This window comes from Hyperoodon ampullatus (assembly GCF_949752795.1).
Source record: "Hyperoodon ampullatus genome assembly, chromosome: 11".
Taxonomy (NCBI): Eukaryota; Metazoa; Chordata; class Mammalia; order Artiodactyla; family Ziphiidae; genus Hyperoodon; species Hyperoodon ampullatus.
In genome coordinates this window covers 45,201,831-45,220,654 of record NC_136924.1, presented here as the reverse complement: position 1 = coordinate 45,220,654, position 18,824 = coordinate 45,201,831, and the positions used below count along the sequence as shown (strand labels likewise).

At 49.2% G+C, this 18,824-nt stretch overlaps 1 protein-coding gene across 1 annotated transcript; it reads left to right on the top strand.

Moving 5' to 3' along the window:
* Positions 1-15,786: 15,786 nt before the first annotated feature.
* ARSA (arylsulfatase A) lies at positions 15,787-17,979 on the top strand (the record flags this gene model as incomplete). The annotated part of the gene is made up of 7 exons (XM_079715291.1): positions 15,787-16,008; positions 16,089-16,307; positions 16,388-16,557; positions 16,881-17,005; positions 17,098-17,225; positions 17,465-17,567; positions 17,660-17,979. Exons 1-7 carry the CDS (start codon positions 15,802-15,804, stop codon positions 17,977-17,979), a joined length of 1,272 nt encoding a protein of 423 aa, XP_079571417.1. The 5' UTR covers positions 15,787-15,801.
* Positions 17,980-18,824: the final 845 nt, after the last annotated feature.

Here is an 18,824-nt window from a genome sequence, read left to right as displayed (position 1 = left end):
CAGCCGGCCTCCATTCAGGAAAAATCTCTGCCTCCCAGGATTTCACTGACCCCACAGAGCCGAGTCTCCAGCGCTGGCTGTGGTCTGGGCCCGCTTTCTTCCCGAGCCTGGGCGGACCCTGCCTGCCTAGAAATGTGGCCCCAGGATGTCCAGGCTCTTCCCAAGGCCACTGGCCTGGCCTGAGTGGGGGAGCTGAGGGTCCCCAGGGGCTGGAGCAGGATGGGAGGGGTAGGGGAAGGGGGGAGCAGGAAGGGGCTGTTGGAAGCCCACTTATCTGCAGGAAGCACCTTGGGAAGCACGTGGCCCAGCCCTGGAGAGAGGAAACTAGTGCTTCCCGGCCCCCCTCCTGTCTCCACTGTCTTCCTGCCCCTGTTCTCCCCTCCCTGAGTCACCCAGAGCTGCCCCCACCCACCCCACCCCCGTGTCCCTCATCCCTCCCACTGTGGCAGCTGCAAGGCCGGGCTGTGCTCACCAGAGTCCCCGATTCATGGTGGGACCGAAGGGGGAGGCTCACAACCAGCCACAGAGCAGCCCCAGGCCTCCGTGCTCTCCCTGCAAACCTACCCTTGACCTGGATAGCCAGGCGCCCACCTGGCAACCCAGCCTGGACCTCACAGAGGCCCCCTCGACCTCCCCAGCAACCCACTGTCCTCGGTGAGCCCAGCACCATGAATGCCAAGCTTTCAGGAGAAAACCTCACAGCCTTGCTGATGGCCACGTTCCTGGTCTCCAGGCTCAGGCAGGCGTGCACTGCCAGGGCTGTTTCCACAGAGCACCTGGCGCAAAGGATGGGTACATCATGAACGAATGCCAAACCGGCACCACTCCTCTGGACCCACCACCACCCTGGCAAACGGCAAAAATTCCAATATCCAGAAGCACCTTACCCACACGATGTCCTCCTGTCACTGCAACATGGTGGGTTTACAGAGGAGCAAGCCCAGGGACAAGCTATTTTGTTGAGAATAAAAGACCCCCAGGCTCTTCACCACCTCCTAGCCTCACCCCTCTGCTCTCCTGCCTCTGTCCTTGAAGGTGAGGATTCCCCAGACTCCATGGCCCCTCTGCATCTCCACTCCTTCCATCAGGGCTAAGATTCCAGAATGACCCATGGTTCTCCCATCCCCACTTCTTCCCACCACACACGTTCAGAGGCCCAGGGCCTGTGGGAGCTCATGTGGGCAAAGCGTCCAGAACAGTGCCTGGCACAGGGTCAAACCCATCCGTGGGTGAACCCCTGCACACATAGGCCGTCTCACACCCTTGGTGCCCCACACCCTCAAAGTCTTAAGCCCCTCCCCCAGCATGGATGGTCCACCCCCAACTCCTGGCCCTTCCTGGTGAGGCCGTTTGTGTCCCCCTCCCTCACCATGCCATCCCTCCCTCCTTTTACATTCCTGGGGTCACTTCCTCACCCAAACCCTAACCCTTCCCTCCCTCTCACCCCTCGGCCTACAGTGGCCTGGCCCCACAATCCGCCTCTTGCTGAAAACCCCACAGGCCTGCTTTCTCTCCTATCTCCCCTCACCCCCTGGTTTCCTTGACAACTGGGGGTGTGGGGCAGATGAGTGTCCTGCTGTCAGGTGCTCCCCTGGCTGCCCTTGGTTTTCTCTCCCAGTCTATACTCTTCCTCTGCCCTCCACTCTGATCTGTCCTCCGCAGTACCCTAGTGTCTACCTGCCCTGTAATTCACTTACTTGTTGCTCACTGTTTAGGATCTGTCTTCCCCCCAGAATGTAGGCTCCCTGTGGAGAGGGAGCTTTGCCTGTTTGGTTCACTGCTGTGTCCAAGGCCCTGGTGCTCAGTCGATGCTGAGCATGTATTTGCTGAACCTTCATCTACAGACTGTTCATGCCCAACTTTCTTCAGAGCAGACCCTCTCCAACCTCCAGAGCAGATTGTAGGGGCAGAATACCCGAGTGTTCAGTTGACTGTCCGGATCCGGTGTAATTTTTGTGGGTAGGGTTTTGGGGTTTTGTTTGTTTGTTTGTTGTTGTTTTGCTTCTAGTTATTTAACATCTATCAGTATATTTAGATTCTGTTTCATCCTGAGTCTGATTTGTTAAGTTTTCTCTCTCTAGGAATACAAATCTATTTCTAAAGAATCAACTTTTCATTCTGTTAATCATCTCTATTTCTATTTTGTTTATTTCTTTCTACTGTTTTGGTTGTTGTTAAGATTCTTTTTCTTATTTCTTCAGCTGGGTAGTCAACTCAATTTTTAGTCTTTCTCTTCTCTGACAATGAGTATTTAAGGTTATAAATTTCCAAGTGTGACTTTAGTTATGTCCAGTAAGTCTTGATAAGTAGCATTTTTAATTTCATCTTGTTGATTTTCTAATATCAATTATATTGTTTGCTTTAGGAATTGCTGAAAAATATGCTTACTTAAATTTTCAAATGTATACTAGATTTTCTTTGGAGGGAGGACTAACCCTTAGCTACTGATTTCTTTTTTTATTGTGTTGTGGTCAGAAGGTGATCCGCATAATGCAGATATATATATAGATATATAGATATAGATATAGATATATATCCATTATATCAAGCTTGTTAATTGTATTATTCAAATATCCTATGTCCTTTCTAATGTTCTGTTTGCTTGATTTATAAGTTACTAAAAGAAGTGGGATAAAATCCCACTTTAGCAGTCTCACCATGAAATTTTGCCAATTTGGGGTTTATATGTCTTTCCAGACTTTGTTTTTAATGCTAACAGATTTAGGATTATTATAGCTTCCTGATAAATTATTCCTGTTATTATTATATGGTACCCTTCTTTATCCCTATGCTTTTTGCCTTAATCTTTTTTTTTTCAATAATTATCCTAGGCACAGCACTTTTCTGTGAGTATTGACCTCATATGTCTTTTCCCCTCATTTTCCTTTTATCCTTTCTACATCTTACATTCCTAGGTGTGCTTGTGGTAAATAGTATGTGTGGCCAGATTTTTATGAAAACCAATCTTACAATTTTCAACTTTTGATGGTGTTTTATTGTGATTATTGATTACTGATATGTTTTCATTGATTTTTACCATCTTACTTTGTGTTGTCGGTTGTTTTTTTGTTTTTGTTTTTCCTCTATGATGCTTTTTTCTCCCTTTGGGCCCTCCGTTTGATTGATCACATTATCTTTATTCCTTTTTCCCTCAACTCCCATTGTTTTGGAAGTCCAGCATTCTCTTTCTTTCATTTTCATAAACACACTTAAATTTTCAGCATGTGGGATTAACAAAGCCTGAAGTTAATTACTGTCTCCACCCACCTCATGAACTAGTGGGAGTTTAAGATGCTTTAGCTGCAGGTCATTGTCCACATCGTCCTCACTCCAGTGAGCCTTGAGGCTGCTTCAGGAGTCACATGTCAACCCGCTCTTTACTCACTTTCCTTCTGGCTTGAATTTTCTTCTTCCTGAAAGTAGTGACAAATTTCAGCCTTTGAAATGTCTTATTTCACCCTCATTTTGAGTGATTATTTAACCACTGTAGAATTCTAAATTGACAAATTATTTTTTTCTCAATACTTGGAAGATTTTTCTCTCTGTGTGCTGTATTCTGAGTAATTTTCCCAATTCTGACTTCCATCTCACTGATTCTGTTTGATTTTAATCTGCTGTTAATCCCATCCATAGGGTTGTTGTTGGTTTTTTCCCCATAGAATTTTAAATTTCAATGACCCTAGGTTTTATTTCTGTAAGCCCTGTTTTGTACATTATCAAATCTGCTTGCTCTTTCTTTATATTGGCTTTTTCTTTTTTATTTAATGCAATTTTTATTTAATACAATTTTTAGATTTCTTTTATCTTTAATTATTTTAAAAACATTTATTTTAAAATTCTAGTCAGTAACTCCCTTATGTGAAATTTTTGGTGGTCTAATCCTGTTTGCAGTGACCTCCAACTCACTCACTGTAGGGGGACTGTAGGTTCTTTCTGTGACAGTTTTGTGACTTGGGGTTACAAACTCAGCAGGGCCTGTATTTATGTGGAAATCCTGGGCAGCCTAGATGTGTCCCTCAGAGGAGTACGACTAGCCCAGGACTTGTTTTATGTTAATTTCTTGGCTTGGTGGTCCTGGGGACTACAAAGAGAAATACAGTTCAGACTCCAAAATCGTTGGGGACAGGCAGTGGTTACAACTTCATAGGGAGACTTCTCCACAGCGAGATCACCACAAAGCTTTATGAAAATTGCTTAAATAAAAGAGAAATATACAATAAGAATTATGAAAATAGATTACTCACCAGGTTTTTGAGCACTACATGTCATCCTAAGTGTATGACACATATTAACTCATTCAGTCATCACAAAATCACTAAGCAAGCCCATTATTGTCCCCATGTAACAGATGAGGAAACAAAGCAAACTAGAAGTAACTTAACTTGTCCAGAATCACATGTGGCTCATCAGTGGAGAAACCAGGATTTGAAACACTTCAGTGGGAATGTGACCCAAGCAGGACCAATGAGAATCCTGCCCTGGAGTCTTACCCTTGTAACTAAGGGAAGAAACCCCTTTTCTACTCTTGGGATTCACAGGAGAGATGTAGCTCGGCAACTGCTAGTGACTGAGATTCCAGCCTTGGGAAGAAAGCAACCCTGCAAGGAATATAGATACAGGAGACGAGGACGGTTCTGAAGGAGCTTGAGCCCCCAGACTTAGTCCCTGAAATCTGCTTTTCTTGCCTTTGGTTTCAAGAGCCAAGGGTCCCTAGAAGGGGCTTTCCCTTCTAGGATGTAAATCCATGGATAAGAGAGGCTGAAGGGCTGGCCCTAGGGCAAGGGCCTCGACTGGAATCCCAGCTCAGCCATGAGATACCCAGTGGCCTGAGAAAGCCTCCTGGCTTCCCTCTGTCTCCCTGTGAGCTCTGGTACGTTGAGTACAATGGTAGGAATTACTTCATTCCCTCCCTCATTCAGGCCACATACCAAAAACCTGCCTTTGGGCTGACAAGGTGGCCCCTGTCCCCCTGGGCTGTTGTGCAGGTTAGATGAGGTCCATGGATGTGACATGCTCACCATATGCCTGGTACATAGTGAACACATTTTTGGTATAATCATAAAGCTAGTTCAGATTTGGTTTCTGTCATCTCAACCAAAGGAGTGCATTCTAATGCACATTCTTCGTGTAGAGTGGCAAAACTTAGAGCCGTGAGAAGGGATGGCTGATCTTTGTTGTAAGTTCTTAGAAAGAGCATTAGACTTAAAATATTATTTTAACAGTGAAATTAAGCGTGAGAAATATATGCCTAGTTAATTTCACACTTAGGATTCTACTTACCCTTTGGTTCAAGACTGTGAGTTTTGCCTACATGTTTACCTCTTCTTCCCAAAGGTCACTGACAATTTAAGAACTATGTGAGGTTTTTTTTTTTAATTATTATGGTAAATAATACATAACATAAAATTTACCATCTTAACCATTTTAAGTGTATAATACAGTAGTGTTAAAAGGAACAATATATTTTTTTAAATAATAAGTCCATCCTAGTGTTAAAAGACAGACACATGGATTGTGAATAAAATCTGTGCAGACATGATACAGACGGATCAGAAGATGGAAAAGCTAACAAAAGCTGAAGAGTCGGCTGCATAGCCCTAATGTCACAGCGACTTCTGGGGAAGGGGCCAGCTGGGCACAGTGGGACCATGCTGGAGTGGGGTGGGATCAGCTGACTCTAGCTGCAGGGCACAGAACTGCTCCCTGAGTATAGTGGGTGGGGGACTGGAGAGACCCCTGGGCCAGAAGAGAAGTGGGGCTGTTATTGCAGGGAGGGAGGGGCTTAACTTTTTATGAAAGGTAATTCCTAGCCCCTCCTTCTCAACTTTCTGAATGACAGGGGATCCCCAGCCTACTTTCTGCCAGAGTCCCCTTGCACTCACACGTCCCCGCCCACCATCTTGAAGGGAAGCCCTCCTAGGGATAAATCCCACTCAGTTCATTCTTTTTGTTCTGAGCAGTATTCCATTTTGTGAAAATACCACGTTGATATGCGTATTTAGGTTGATTCTAGTTTGGGACAATTATGAATAAAACTGTGAATATTTTTGCTAACTTTTTGTCTTGTTTTGTTTTGTTTTGTTTTGTTTTTTGCTAACTTTTAAAGAAACTGGCAAGCAGTTTTCCAGAATGATAGTACCATTTTACATTCCAGCTTTTCCCATCTCCTCCACATCCTTGCTAACACTTGATATTTCCTGTCTTTTTAATTTTTAGCCATTCTAATGGATGTATAGTGGATCTCCTTGTGTGATTAAATTTGCATTTCTCTGATGACTAATGATATTGAGCCTCTTTTCATATGCTTATTAGCCATTCACATGTCTTTTGTGAAGTGTCCATTCAAGTCCAGTGACCATTTTTTTTTTTAATGTGTAGATTACCTAATTGAAATTTTGAAGCTCTTTATATATTGTGGGAACAAATTTTTTGTAAGATATGTGTATTGCAAAAGTTCTCTAATTTTGTAGCTTCCTTTCACTTTCATAGTAGTTTCCTTCAAAGAGCAGAAGTTTTTTATTATTATAGAGTGAGCTTATCTTTTTTCTTCTATCATTTATATTCTGTGTCCTATCCAAGAAATCTTTGCCTCCTGCAAGATCATAAAATTTTCTCCTGTGTTTTCAATGAGAAGTTGTAGTTTTAACTTTTCATTTAGTTCTATGATTAATTTCAAGTTAATTTTTATTTGTGGTGTCAAGAAAAGGTTGATGTTTGTATTTTCCCTTTTGGGGTGTCCAGTTGTTTCATTCCATTTTTAAATTATTTTAAAATATTTTTATTTACATTGTTTTGCAACCATCACCACTATGTCCAGAACTTTTTCATCATGCCGTATGGAAACTCTGTGCCCATTAAGTAGTAATGCTCCATTCCCCTCCCCCGGCCCCTGTAACCACTTTTCTACTTTCTGTCTCCACCACTATTTTAGGGACCTCTCAACACCATTTTTGAAGACTTTCCTTTCCCACTGAATTGCCTTTGCACTTTCTTTACTTTTCCTTTAATTTATATTTATAAATTTTTTTAATTTATTTATTTTATTATTATTTTTTTTGGCCGCATTGTGTCTTCGTTGCTGCACGCAGGCTTTCTCTAGTTGCGGTTAGTGGGGGCTACTCTTGGTAGTGGTGCGTGGGCTTCTCACTGTGGTGGCTTCTCATGTTGCGGAGCACGGGCTCTGGGAGTGCGGGCTTCAGTAGTTGTGGCACGCGGGCTCAATATTTGTGGCTAACAGGCTCTAGAGGGCAGGCTCAGTAGTTGTGGCGCACAGACTTAGTTGCTCTGCAGCATGTGAGATCTTCCTGGACCAGGGCTCGAACCCGTATCCCCTGAATTGGCAGGCGGATTCTTAACCACTGTGCCACCAGGGAAGCCCTAATCTATATTTATATACTTTCTCCAATACCACACTATCTTAATTTCTATAACTCTATACTAAGTCTTGAAATCAGATAGTGTAAGTCCTACAACTTCATTCTTTTTTAATTTTGTTGGCTATTCTCAGTCATTTTCATTTCTATGTTTTAGAAGTTTTAGAATCAGCTTGGCAATTTCTACAAAAATTAAAAGCCACCTGGGAATTTAATTGGGTATTGCATTGAGTCTATAAATATATTTAGAGAAAATGGACATCTTAACAATATTGAATCTTCTAATGTTTGAACATGGTATGTCCCCCATTTATTTTGTTTTCCTCAGGTATCTCAGCCAGGCTTAGTAGTTTTCAGGGTTGCATTCTTAAACATTTTGTTAAATTTGCTCCTAAGAATTTCATTATTTCACATTATTACAAATGAAATTTTTTAATTTCATGCTATAATTGTTTGTTGCTAGTATATAAAAATACAACTGATTTTTGTAGGTAAAATTTGTAGCTTATAACCTTGTTAAATTCACTTTATTTTATAGTATTTTTGTAGATTCCTTAGGATTTTCTACATAAATAGTCAGCAAATAGCAAAATACTTCCTTATTTTGAATGTTTATGCCTTTCATTTATTTTTCTTGCCTTGTGCAATGACCACCAGTACAGTGTCATACAGAAGTGATAAGAGCAGGCATTCTTGCTTTGCTCTCAATCATCAGTAGAAAATGTTTGCTATTTCACCATGAACTATGTTATCTGAAGGTTTTTTTATAGATACCCTTTATCAGATTTAGAAAATTACCTTGTAGTCCTTGTCTGTAGAGAGTTTTTCATTATGAACAGATAGCTGACCCACTTAAGGAACATTTTGATACCTTACCCAATAACTGCTTACATCCTATTGGCCAGAACTGGGTCTGGCTGCAAGTGAGGCTAGAAAATGTTCTTTCTTAGGTGAGCACATTACTGCCTCCTAGAAAACCAGGGCTCTGTTAATAAGGAAGAAGGCATGATGGATATCAGAATAGGCAACTAGCAAGATGCCACTGTGGGTATACAATTCTAGATTAACAGTTATTGACATGCCACATTTTAAACTTACTATTCTATTGTCATCTTGTTGCCATTAAAATAAATATTGTTTTGAATTGTTATTCTTTCCGTAGGTAATTTGTTCTCTCTGGCTACTTTTCAGACCCTGTTGTCTTTAATATTATTCAATTTCAGTATGATGTGCCTAGCTGTTCTTTTAGTTTTATTTATCCAGTTTGCAATTTATTGTGATTCCTGAATCTGAGGAGTTATGTCTTTCATCAAATCTGAAAATTCTCTGCTATTATCTTTTGTAATATTGTATCTCCTCAGTATCTTCTTTAAAAAATATGTTAGACCTCATGTATGAACGTTGAAAACATGTGAAGGGAAATAAGCCATTCACAAAGGGCAAACGTTATATGACTCTACTGATATGAGGTTCCTAGAATAGGCAAATTCATAGAGACAGAAAGCAGAATAGAGGTTACAAGGGGCTGGGGAAAGGAGAGAATAGATAGTATTGTTAATGGGGACAGAGTTTCTCTTTGAGATAATGAACAAGTTCTGGAAATGAATAGTGGTGATGGTTCTACAACATTGTGACTATATTTTGTTAAATTATAAATTGTGAAAAAATTTTAAAGATTGAAATTTTTAATATATATTAGACCTTCTCACTGTAACTTCTATAAAATGGTCTCATCTCCCAGTCTAACTATTTTGTATTCAGTCTACCATCTTCTAGTTCAATAATTCTCAGCTGTGTCTAGTCTGCTATTAACCTTCCCATTGAAATTTCAATTATTATATTTTTCATTTCTAAAGTTATATTTCGTTTGTTTTAAAATCTATCAGATTCTTTCTTTTCCTTTATCCTTTTTTTCTGATGCTTTCTAACAGTTTCTCATTCCTTGTTCAGGTTTTCAACTGCATCTTTTACCTCTGAGGCCATCCTTACATGTTTTGTGGTTTTTAGATTGTGATCTCATGTTTGGTTAATCTAAACTGTGGTAAGCTGGAGGGATTGAACTCCTCCAGAGGTGATTTGCATTTGCACCTGCTAGGTGCCTCAATGCTGCCAACATATAACCACTTCAACTCAATTCTAAACCACCCAGGTAGGGAATTCCCTTGTGGTCCAGTGGTTAGGACTCCACACTTCCACTGCTGGGGGTGCAGGTTCGATCCCTGGTCAGGGAACTAAGATCCTGCAAGCTGTGCAGTGACCAAAAAAACCCCATCCAGTATATATTTAAAACCCACACCCATTTGAAGGTAAAAGTCTGTACTTATGAATTCTGAAGGGAGATTTGATTTCAGTCTTGTGGTGAGTTTGTCACAAAATTTCTCATTTCTCTTTCCTGGAAAGGAGAATTTTTTTCCTAGCCTTTGTAACCTTTTACTAAAATTACGGGTCTTTAATAATCCTGACTTTATGTGGGTATCAAAATACCAACTTCTTATATTGTGTGGGCCCACATCCCTTTCTCTTGCCTTCTATGCAGCCATTAAAACCCAGAGCTTTAAGTTCCTGGTATTGAGAACGTCCCTGATATCACACTTGCTTACCCTGTTGCTTTTAGTTTCTACTTACTATATTTTACTCAGCATTTTCAGTGTTTTACAATAGAGGGGTTTTAGGTTATATTGTTGGAAATCTGTTTTTCTTATTCAGCCACAGCAGTCAGCACATAGAAGTGTTTAACGATTGTTTGCTGGTCAGATATTAAATGAATCAATAAATGAACAGAAAGACATCCTGCATTTTATTTTACTTTTTAAAAATAAATTTATTTATTTATTTTTGGCTGCATTGGGTCTTCGTTGCTGCACGCAGGCCTTCTCTAGTTGTGGCGAGAGGGGGCTACTCTTCATTGCGGTGTGCAGGCTTCTCATTGTGGTGACTTCTCTTGTTGTGGAGCACAGGCTCTAGGCGCACAGGCTTCAGTAGTTGTGGCACGTGAGCTCAGTAGTTGTGGCTTGCGGGCTCTAGAGCGCAGGCTCAGTAGTTGTGGCGCACGGGCTTAGTTGCTCTGCGGCATGTGGGATCTTCCTGGACCAGGGCTCGAACTCGTGTCCCCTGCATTGGCAGGCGGATTCTTAACCACTGCGCCACCAGGGAAGTCCAACATCCTGCATTTTAAAATGTTTATTACACACACACCCACACACAACAAAGTATGAGGGTAAGGCACTAGGAATACAGCAGTGATCAAATGGGTCCCTCCTGGCCAACCACATCCTCTCATTCACTGAGAACTTCAGCACCCTGATGACAGGTTGTCTTCTCACTCCAAGTTCTGACATCCTCCGTGTCTCTCCAAGTGATCCTTCACACCATGGCCTCCCAGGTCCTCCACCTCTCATCTCACTGACTGTAAAAGCTAGGGTTTAGGTGTAGATAATAGACCCACGTGCGGCTAGTTTGAGCAGAAAGGTATTTAATGCATGGAATTAGTGTCTACAACGTCACTGGAAGTCCTGAAAGCAGCGCTTACCCTGAGCTGCTAGAAATATACTCTCCCCCAACAATACCACAGAACCAGTCCCCTGGGGATTTGTTCTTTTTTGTCACAGTCAGCAAACTGATGTGTCAGAAAGCTGATATTCCAACTGCTGGTTCCAACAGACCACACCTCGGAGTCTGTATTCCCCAGCCCCTTTCGCATCTAGGTAAGGCCATGTCACAGAGTTCTGGAATTGGTTTGGGTAGAAATGATGTGCGCCACTCCTAGGCCTAACCCGTAAATACCTCCTGCTTATCCTGCATGCTCTCTGTTCACTCTTCTGCTGGCTGAATGTAGGCATCTAGGATGACCTTAAATCCACATGTCAAAAACGGCAGCACTTCCTTCAGCATGGACCCCTAAATGTCCACATGGAGCAGAGACTCACCCACCCCCATTCCTGCCTATGTTGCAAACTGGACTTTCTGTGAGCAAGAAATAAATGTCTATTGTATTGAGTCACTGAGATTTGGGGGTTTATCTGTTAAAGTAGCTGGTGTTTCCTCAACTGATATAGGAGACTCCACTGAGCTTTCCACCTTCAGAGTCCTTGTCTAGATCAGCAGGTAGAGTTGCACTGGCCAGCTGCTCAATATATCTGTTTGAATAATATGCTTGAGAACCAGGGAGATTAATACAAAATAAATTCACATAACCACTGTATCCATTGTGGGATGGACAGTGGCCCCAAATGCATGACTTGTCTGACTTCCAAAGCCCAGCTCTCATCAGTGGACTGTGGGGGCATCAGAATGTCCAAAAAGTGGGGCTTCCCTGGTGGTGCAGTGGTTGAGAGTCCGCCTGCCGATGCAGGGGACATGGGTTCGTGCCCCGGTCCGGGAATATCCCACATGCTGCGGAGCGGCTGGGCCCGTGAGCCATGGCCACTGAGCCTGCGCGTCTAGAGCCTGTGCTCCACAACGGGAGAGGCCACGACAGTGAGAGGCCTGCGTACCGCAAAAAACAAAAAGAAAAGAAAAGAAAAAGAATGTCTAAGAAGTGACATTCGCTCAGAGCCAGTGCCCAACAACCCCTCAGAGCCTGAGGTGTCCCTTCCCCTAGTGCATGGCCATCCTGGCCAAAGGCCATAACTCCTTGCAGCGGAGGCCAGGGAAAAGCCTTAGTACAGCCCTGGGTGTTTCTGCCAGGTCTTTCCCTCTGGCAGAGGGCTCCAGGTCTGTGAGTGACTCATGTCCAGGAACTGGAAGAGGAGCTGCATTGTGAGTCAAGTCTGGGCCATGTTCCCGAGACCCAGGGTCTTTCCACCACCAGCCCCGCCTCCACTAGTGCTGCCCTCTGTTTTTGTCCTGGAGGGTAACTCCACTGGCGAGTGAGCCAAAAATCTCTGAGGCCACGCCATTCTGCCTGACATTGATGGTGACAATACCTGCCTGGCCATGTGGCTTCTGCCACCCTAGCATCTTTTCATCACGTTTCATTTCTGTCCCACAGTGGCCAGCTCCCCAGAGCTTTGCAAGGGTGTTGCTGCTTCCCTTCCTTACTCCAAAGTCCACCTCAATGTCTCAATGAGAGCATCCTCCAGGCCCTCACAGAGGACAGTTAGGGGACAACAGAGCAGGTCAAGCACAATACACTCCTATCCCTCTCTGTCTTTGGATGCCTTTTTCTGTATTAAACCAAAGAGTTTCCAGCATCTTGGCTTCATTCACATGGGCTGTCATGAGCACTGGTTTTAACCACAGCACAGTCAACACCATCCTAGCCCCTCAGATCCAGAACCTGTGCTCACTGTCAGTCCTACCTGACTTAGGATCATTTTCCTCCAATATCCAGGGGACAGGAATGATGGTTGCTGAGGGCAAAGTGGACGGAGCAGACCCAAAGGAGGAGGTGGAGGCCTGCACAGATGGTCTTCGGTGTCCTGGGTCCCCCACATCCGCCAGTCCCAAGAACCACTGCAGAAGCCCTTCAGGTGGGCCAAGTGTTCTCCATGAAGCGGCTGGCCCACCCCACTCACCCAGGGCAGGCCCAGGAAATGTGAGGCCCTCCCTTGCCCTAGGTGCCGAAGGAGCAGGCACGCACCGCCCACAGGGCCCCTCTCCTAACTGTGGGTGTTAGTTCCAAATTAGCAATGCCCAGAGCCACTTCCGCAGCCTGGCAGGATGCCTCGCACGGGGCTCTGTCCCAAGCTGACCCTCCTGCCGGCTCCCGCAGCAAAGCCAAGAAAGGCTCACATCTCCAAAAGACTCTGGCGCCCGCAGAGCTCGGCTCTGAACAAACACAGCTGGCAGCACATGCGCCCTCCCCCCACCCAGAGGTCAGGGCTGGGCTGGCTCTGCTGTCCCGTGTGCACACACCAGAATGGCCTCCAGAGACTGCAGGGGAAAGTGCCAGCCATTTGCATAACATTACAACCACAGGCCGGCTCTTCCAGAGAATAAGGGCAGGTCCTCCGCTGCCTGGGGTACTTCCCAGCTTGCAGCAGAGAGGGAAGAAAGTGCTTTTGGTCGATTCCTTTTAAACTCCGATTCACAGCACCAACCAGCTGTGATAGTTCCAATTACAAGTTCAAAGGTTTCTCGGCCACGGAAAAACTTTCTGTCCTGGCCACCCACCCCATACTGCTCCCACGCACCGGCCCAGAAACCACACTGGAATGTGACACCAAGGGGGTGGCTCAGCGGAGCCCCTTCCGTTCCCCACGAGGCCAGCAGCAGCCGCAAGCCAAGCCGTGTCCCTGGGAGTTGTTACCCTTCCAATTTTGTCCCCCACGCTGCCTCTCGTCTTGAGCTTTCATCTTTCACCAGCAAAATACCAGCTCCCCAGCCAGGGCTGCAGTGAAAACTGTCTTGGCCCCCACCCCAGTGACCAGAGGCCTTTCAGGGGCCCTGTCCACTCTCCCACTGGCTCCAGGGTCAGTAGCCACGGGAAGCCCTCCCCAACCAGCAGCCCGCATCCTGCTCTTCCTGAGGTCCGACCTTGTGGGGGACCCTGAAGCCTGAGAGCTGCCCTGGGGAGGGCTGGGGGTGGGCGACGAATGTCCTAGGGGAGCTGCTGTGCGGAGGCGCTCTGGGGGAGTTACGTGGGGTGTTCAGCTGCACTAAGATACCCACCTAACCACCCCCTGGGGCGTTCTCTTACTTTGAAACAGCTAAACAAACTGCGGACCAAAAAGGTGAAGTCATTCGTCCAAAGCTGTGCAGTGATGGAGCCAGGGCCGTCATCTCCGCTTTCGATGGGCCCTTCCCATTGGTGTAACCCGGACGCAGAGCAAACCCCAGACGCCCCTCTACACAGCACACACACGCCCCACCACGCACACCGCACATCACACACACAGACACATCACACACACAATCACACACACACACACACCCTGACACACAACAGACACACACATGAACGGAGGAGAAAAGACTGGGAAGAAATTTTTATCTCCTGTTTCAAGAAAAACACCAAAAGTAGTGTTGAAGGAAAAGCCAGCAGCCCGCGGGCTCCACGGTTTTTGTTTCGATTCGCTCGTTCCACACTCTCCCGGTTCAGGCCCCTTAAGGAACACACCGCGCGCCGAGCGCGAACGCCGGCAGCCCGCTTGCGAGCACCACCCCCCCCCGCCGCCCCGCACCTGGCGCCGACTGCCTCGGGGCGCAAACCGGGTCCGAGCGCGCGCGAACGACCGCGCCGCCCCCCCCGCGCAGGACGCCCCCCGCCGCAGGATCGCGACCCCGCCCCAACCCCGGTCGGAGAAGGCCTCGCCACACCCGCCGGGCCTGGCGCCCCCTGCCCGGCCCTGCGCCCCGCCTCTGGGGGGGGGCACGGAAGTCACGGGGTCAGGGGGCGGGACGCAGGGCGGGCCGGGGGCGGGACGCAGGGCGGGCCGGGGGCGGGACCGGGCCAGGCGGAAGCGCCAGCAGAGGGCACTGCTGCCCACTGTTCCGCGTTCGCCCCTCCTCGGCCGTGAACTGCGTTCGTCCCGCTTCGCGGGCCCCCGCGGGTCAGTGTCCTGGGACTTCTGCCCCTGATCACGAGCCTGGGCCGGGACCTTTACGTGAAGAGGGTCAGATCTCCGCCTAAGAATCTAAAGGTGTCCTGGCACTTGAGGGTCTCCAGGGAGTTAGATCCCAGGCTACGGGCTCCTGTGTTCTGTTGAGGTCAAGGGTCTCAGGGTGCGGAGTTCGCTGGGACTTCAGGAAAGGAGTTGTCTCAGGCGGGGGAGTATTTGTGTCTGGGGTCTCAGGGGAGGGTAGTGCCTAGGTCTGAGGTCTCAGGGGAGGGTAGTGCCTGGGTCTGAGGTCTCAGAAGTTAGTGCCTGGGTCTGGGGTATCAGGGGAGGGTAGTGCCTTGCGTCTGGGGTATCAGGGAAGGGTAGTGCCTTGGGTCTGGGGTTTGGGGATAGAGCTTTCTGGAACCAGTTTGCCTTCTCTCCCAAGGGTCCCTTGTTACAGGCCTGTCTGCCGTGTGCCATGCTGGCTCTGTGGACCCTCGCTGTGGCCTCGGCTGCTGGCCTGGCTGCTACCAGCCCACCTAACATTCTGCTGGTCTTTGCTGATGACCTGGGCTATGGGGACCTGGGCTCCTATGGACACCCCAGTTCCACCACCCCCAATCTGGACCAGCTGGCCGCAGGGGGTCTGCGGTTCACGGACTTCTACGTGCCTGTGTCTCTGTGCACACCCTCCCGGTGAGCAAGGAGACCGGGAGCCCTCACCCCAGATGCCCACCCCTGCCCATCCAGTTCCTCCCAGATTCACTCTGGGTTGCAGAGGGAGCAAGAGGGTCTCTATGTCTCTATGGAGAAGTTCGTGTCTCTTTGTTTTTGTCCTCTCTCTCCCCTTCTCCTTCTGTTCATCTCAGTCACTTTTGCTCTGTCTCACAGACTCTGACTTGTCCTATAGGGCTGCCCTCCTGACCGGCCGACTCCCAGTTCGGATGGGCCTATACCCTGGCGTTCTGGAGCCCAGCTCCCGAGGGGGCCTGCCCCTGGAGGAGGTGACCCTGGCTGAGGTCCTGGCTGCCCGAGGCTACCTCACAGGGATAGCTGGCAAATGGCACCTTGGGGTAGGGCCTGAGGGGGCCTTTCTGCCCCCCCACCATGGCTTCCATCGATTCCTGGGCATCCCATACTCCCATGACCAGGTAGGAACCACAGGTGTCCTTCCCCTTGACCCTACAGCCCCAGCCCACAGCCCAGACCTCTGAAGGAGCTGCTCCCCCAGGGCCCTTGCCAGAACCTGACCTGCTTCCCACCGGCCACCCCCTGTGATGGCGGCTGTGACCAGGGCCTGGTCCCTGTCCCTCTGTTGGCCAACCTATCGGTGGAGGCACAGCCCCCTTGGCTTCCTGGACTTGAGGCCCGCTACGTGGCCTTCGCCCGTGACCTCATGGCTGATGCCCAGCGCCAGGGCCGCCCGTTCTTCCTGTACTACGCCTCCCACGTGAGTGATCGTGGCCCCCCCACCCAGCCCAGGGCTGCCCGTGACCCCTACCTGCTGCTAACTCCAGTCTCCTTCCCCAGCACACCCACTATCCACAGTTCAGTGGGCAGAGCTTTTCGGGGCGCTCAGGCCGAGGGCCGTTTGGGGACTCCCTGATGGAGCTGGATGCGGCTGTGGGGGCCCTGATGACGGCTGTGGCGGACCTGGGGCTGCTCGGAGAGACACTGGTCTTCTTCACTGCAGACAACGGGTACTCTGGCAGGGGGCAGAGGATGCTGGTCGATCCCTCACAGGGCCCTGGGGTCTTCCCATCTTGACTGCTGGCCGAGGACGTAGTGGGATAAGGGAGTCTCAGGAGATGCTGGCCATATGTGGTGACACCAGGTGCATGTGTGTGGGAGGCTGGGGGCCACGAGTACATGGAGGTGCTTGTCTTGGTAGGACAGGGAGCAGACAGGCACATGCTGGCCGTTTCTGGGCAAAATGTGTAACTTAGAAGTCTGGGGCTGGGGTCACTGGGGCAGGCCAGAGACCCTGGGCCCCTCATCGCAGATAACCTCTCGTGTGTTCCAGACCTGAGACGATGCGGATGTCCCATGGCGGCTGCTCTGGCCTCCTGCGATGCGGAAAGGGAACCACTTTCGAGGGGGGCGTCCGAGAGCCTGCCTTGGCCTTCTGGCCAGGCCACATTGCTCCCGGTCAGTCTTCAGGCCTTCTCCTCCTGGACTCTTGGCCCCGTCTCCCCAACCCTGATCACAAATGGAGTGACTGTACAGCCCTCTACCCACAGGTGTGACCCACGAGCTAGCCAGCTCCCTGGACCTACTGCCCACCTTGGCAGCCTTGGCAGGGGCCCCACTGCCCAATGTCACCTTGGATGGCGTTGACCTCAGCCCCCTGCTGCTGGGCACAGGCAAGGTAGGGCCCGTGACCTCATGACCCCAGCTCCCCCCAACCCCCCCTGGGCCCCCCCAACTTACCCTCCCCGGGAGTGAGTATGGGCAGCAACTGAAGTCCCTGGGACTGGGCAGACCCTCTGTTGAGCAGCGTCCAAGTGATGCCACCCCTGGGGCTCTCAGGTGGGCAGGGAGCCACTGCACATCCAGGGCCCAACGCAGAGGCTCTGGGTATGTGCAGACCCCTGACTTTGCCCCCAGAGCCCCCGGCAGACCCTCTTCTTCTACCCGGCCTACCCAGACGAGGTCCGAGGGGTCTTTGCTGTGCGAAGCGGAAAGTACAAGGCACACTTCTTCACCCAGGGTAACTTCCTCTCCCCCAGCCCTGCCCACCCCTCGTAGCCCCAGAGCCTACACCCCACCTTGCCCTGTACACAGATGTGCCCCCCTCCCCAGGCTCTGTCCACAGCGACACCACTGCGGACCCTGCCTGCCATGCCTCTAGTCCTCTGACTGCCCATGAGCCCCCGCTGCTCTTTGACCTGTCTGAGGACCCTGGTGAGAACTACAACCTTCTGGGGGGTGTGGCTGAGGTCGCCCCAGAGGCACTGCAGGCGCTGAAGCAACTTCAGCTGCTCAAGGCCCAGTTTGATGCTGCCGTGACCTTCAGCCCCAGCCAGATAGCCCGGGGCGAGGACCCTGCCCTGCAGGTCTGCTGTCAGCCCAGCTGCACCCCCAGGCCATCCTGCTGCCACTGCCCTGAGCTCCAGCCCTGAGAGCATAGGCGGAGGCCAGCCCCGGGCCCCGCGCCCCACCCAGGCGTGTGATGGTTCATTGCTGTGCTGTGGGTGTGTAGAGGTGGTTTGTACCTGAGAATGCTAATAACACCAGCTGACACTTGTAGGTGAGATAATTCACATGATCCTTGTGATAGCCCTGAGCTACGTGTTCTGCCCATTACAAATGAGGAACCTGAGGCGTGGAGAGGTCCAGCAACTTATCTGAGGTCACCCAGCCAGTGAGAGGTTGGCTCCGGAAGCTGCCCCCCTCCCCCTGGTGATTGCTTTTGTCAGTGCAGACAAGCGTGGTGGTGAGTGTGGGCACACCTCTTCACAGGGGCAACACTAGGTGCTTTTATGTGCCGGGACGGGGTGAGGAGGGGGCGAGGGCATGGCGGACAGCAGACCCCGAAGACGCAGAGTGCCCATAAGAGTCAGGTTTTCCCTGGGGAAGAAGCACAGGAACTGGACCGCCCTGGCTGTTAGAAACCTGTCTGGAGGAGGGTGAGGGGTTACACGGTCTACGTGATGAAGTGGGCTGGGGAGCCCTGCCAGCTCTGAGGAAGGCACGTCAGCAGCTCCAGAGGCTTCCCTTCGGCCCCCTAATGCCCCTTCCAAAACGCTGCGTTTCCTACCTGCACACACGTTTCCAGTCTCCTGGCTTTGCCTCTGCCCCCATGGGAGCCATTCCCCACCGGCAAAGTGATCTCTTAAAAACAAGCAGGTTTGGCTCCATTTGTGCTCAAAACCGCAGGCTTCCTATCATGCTCAGAATAGAACCCAGACTCCTTGGAGTGGCCCACCATGCCCCACCCCACAGCCCTCGTCCGTCAGCCCTGGCA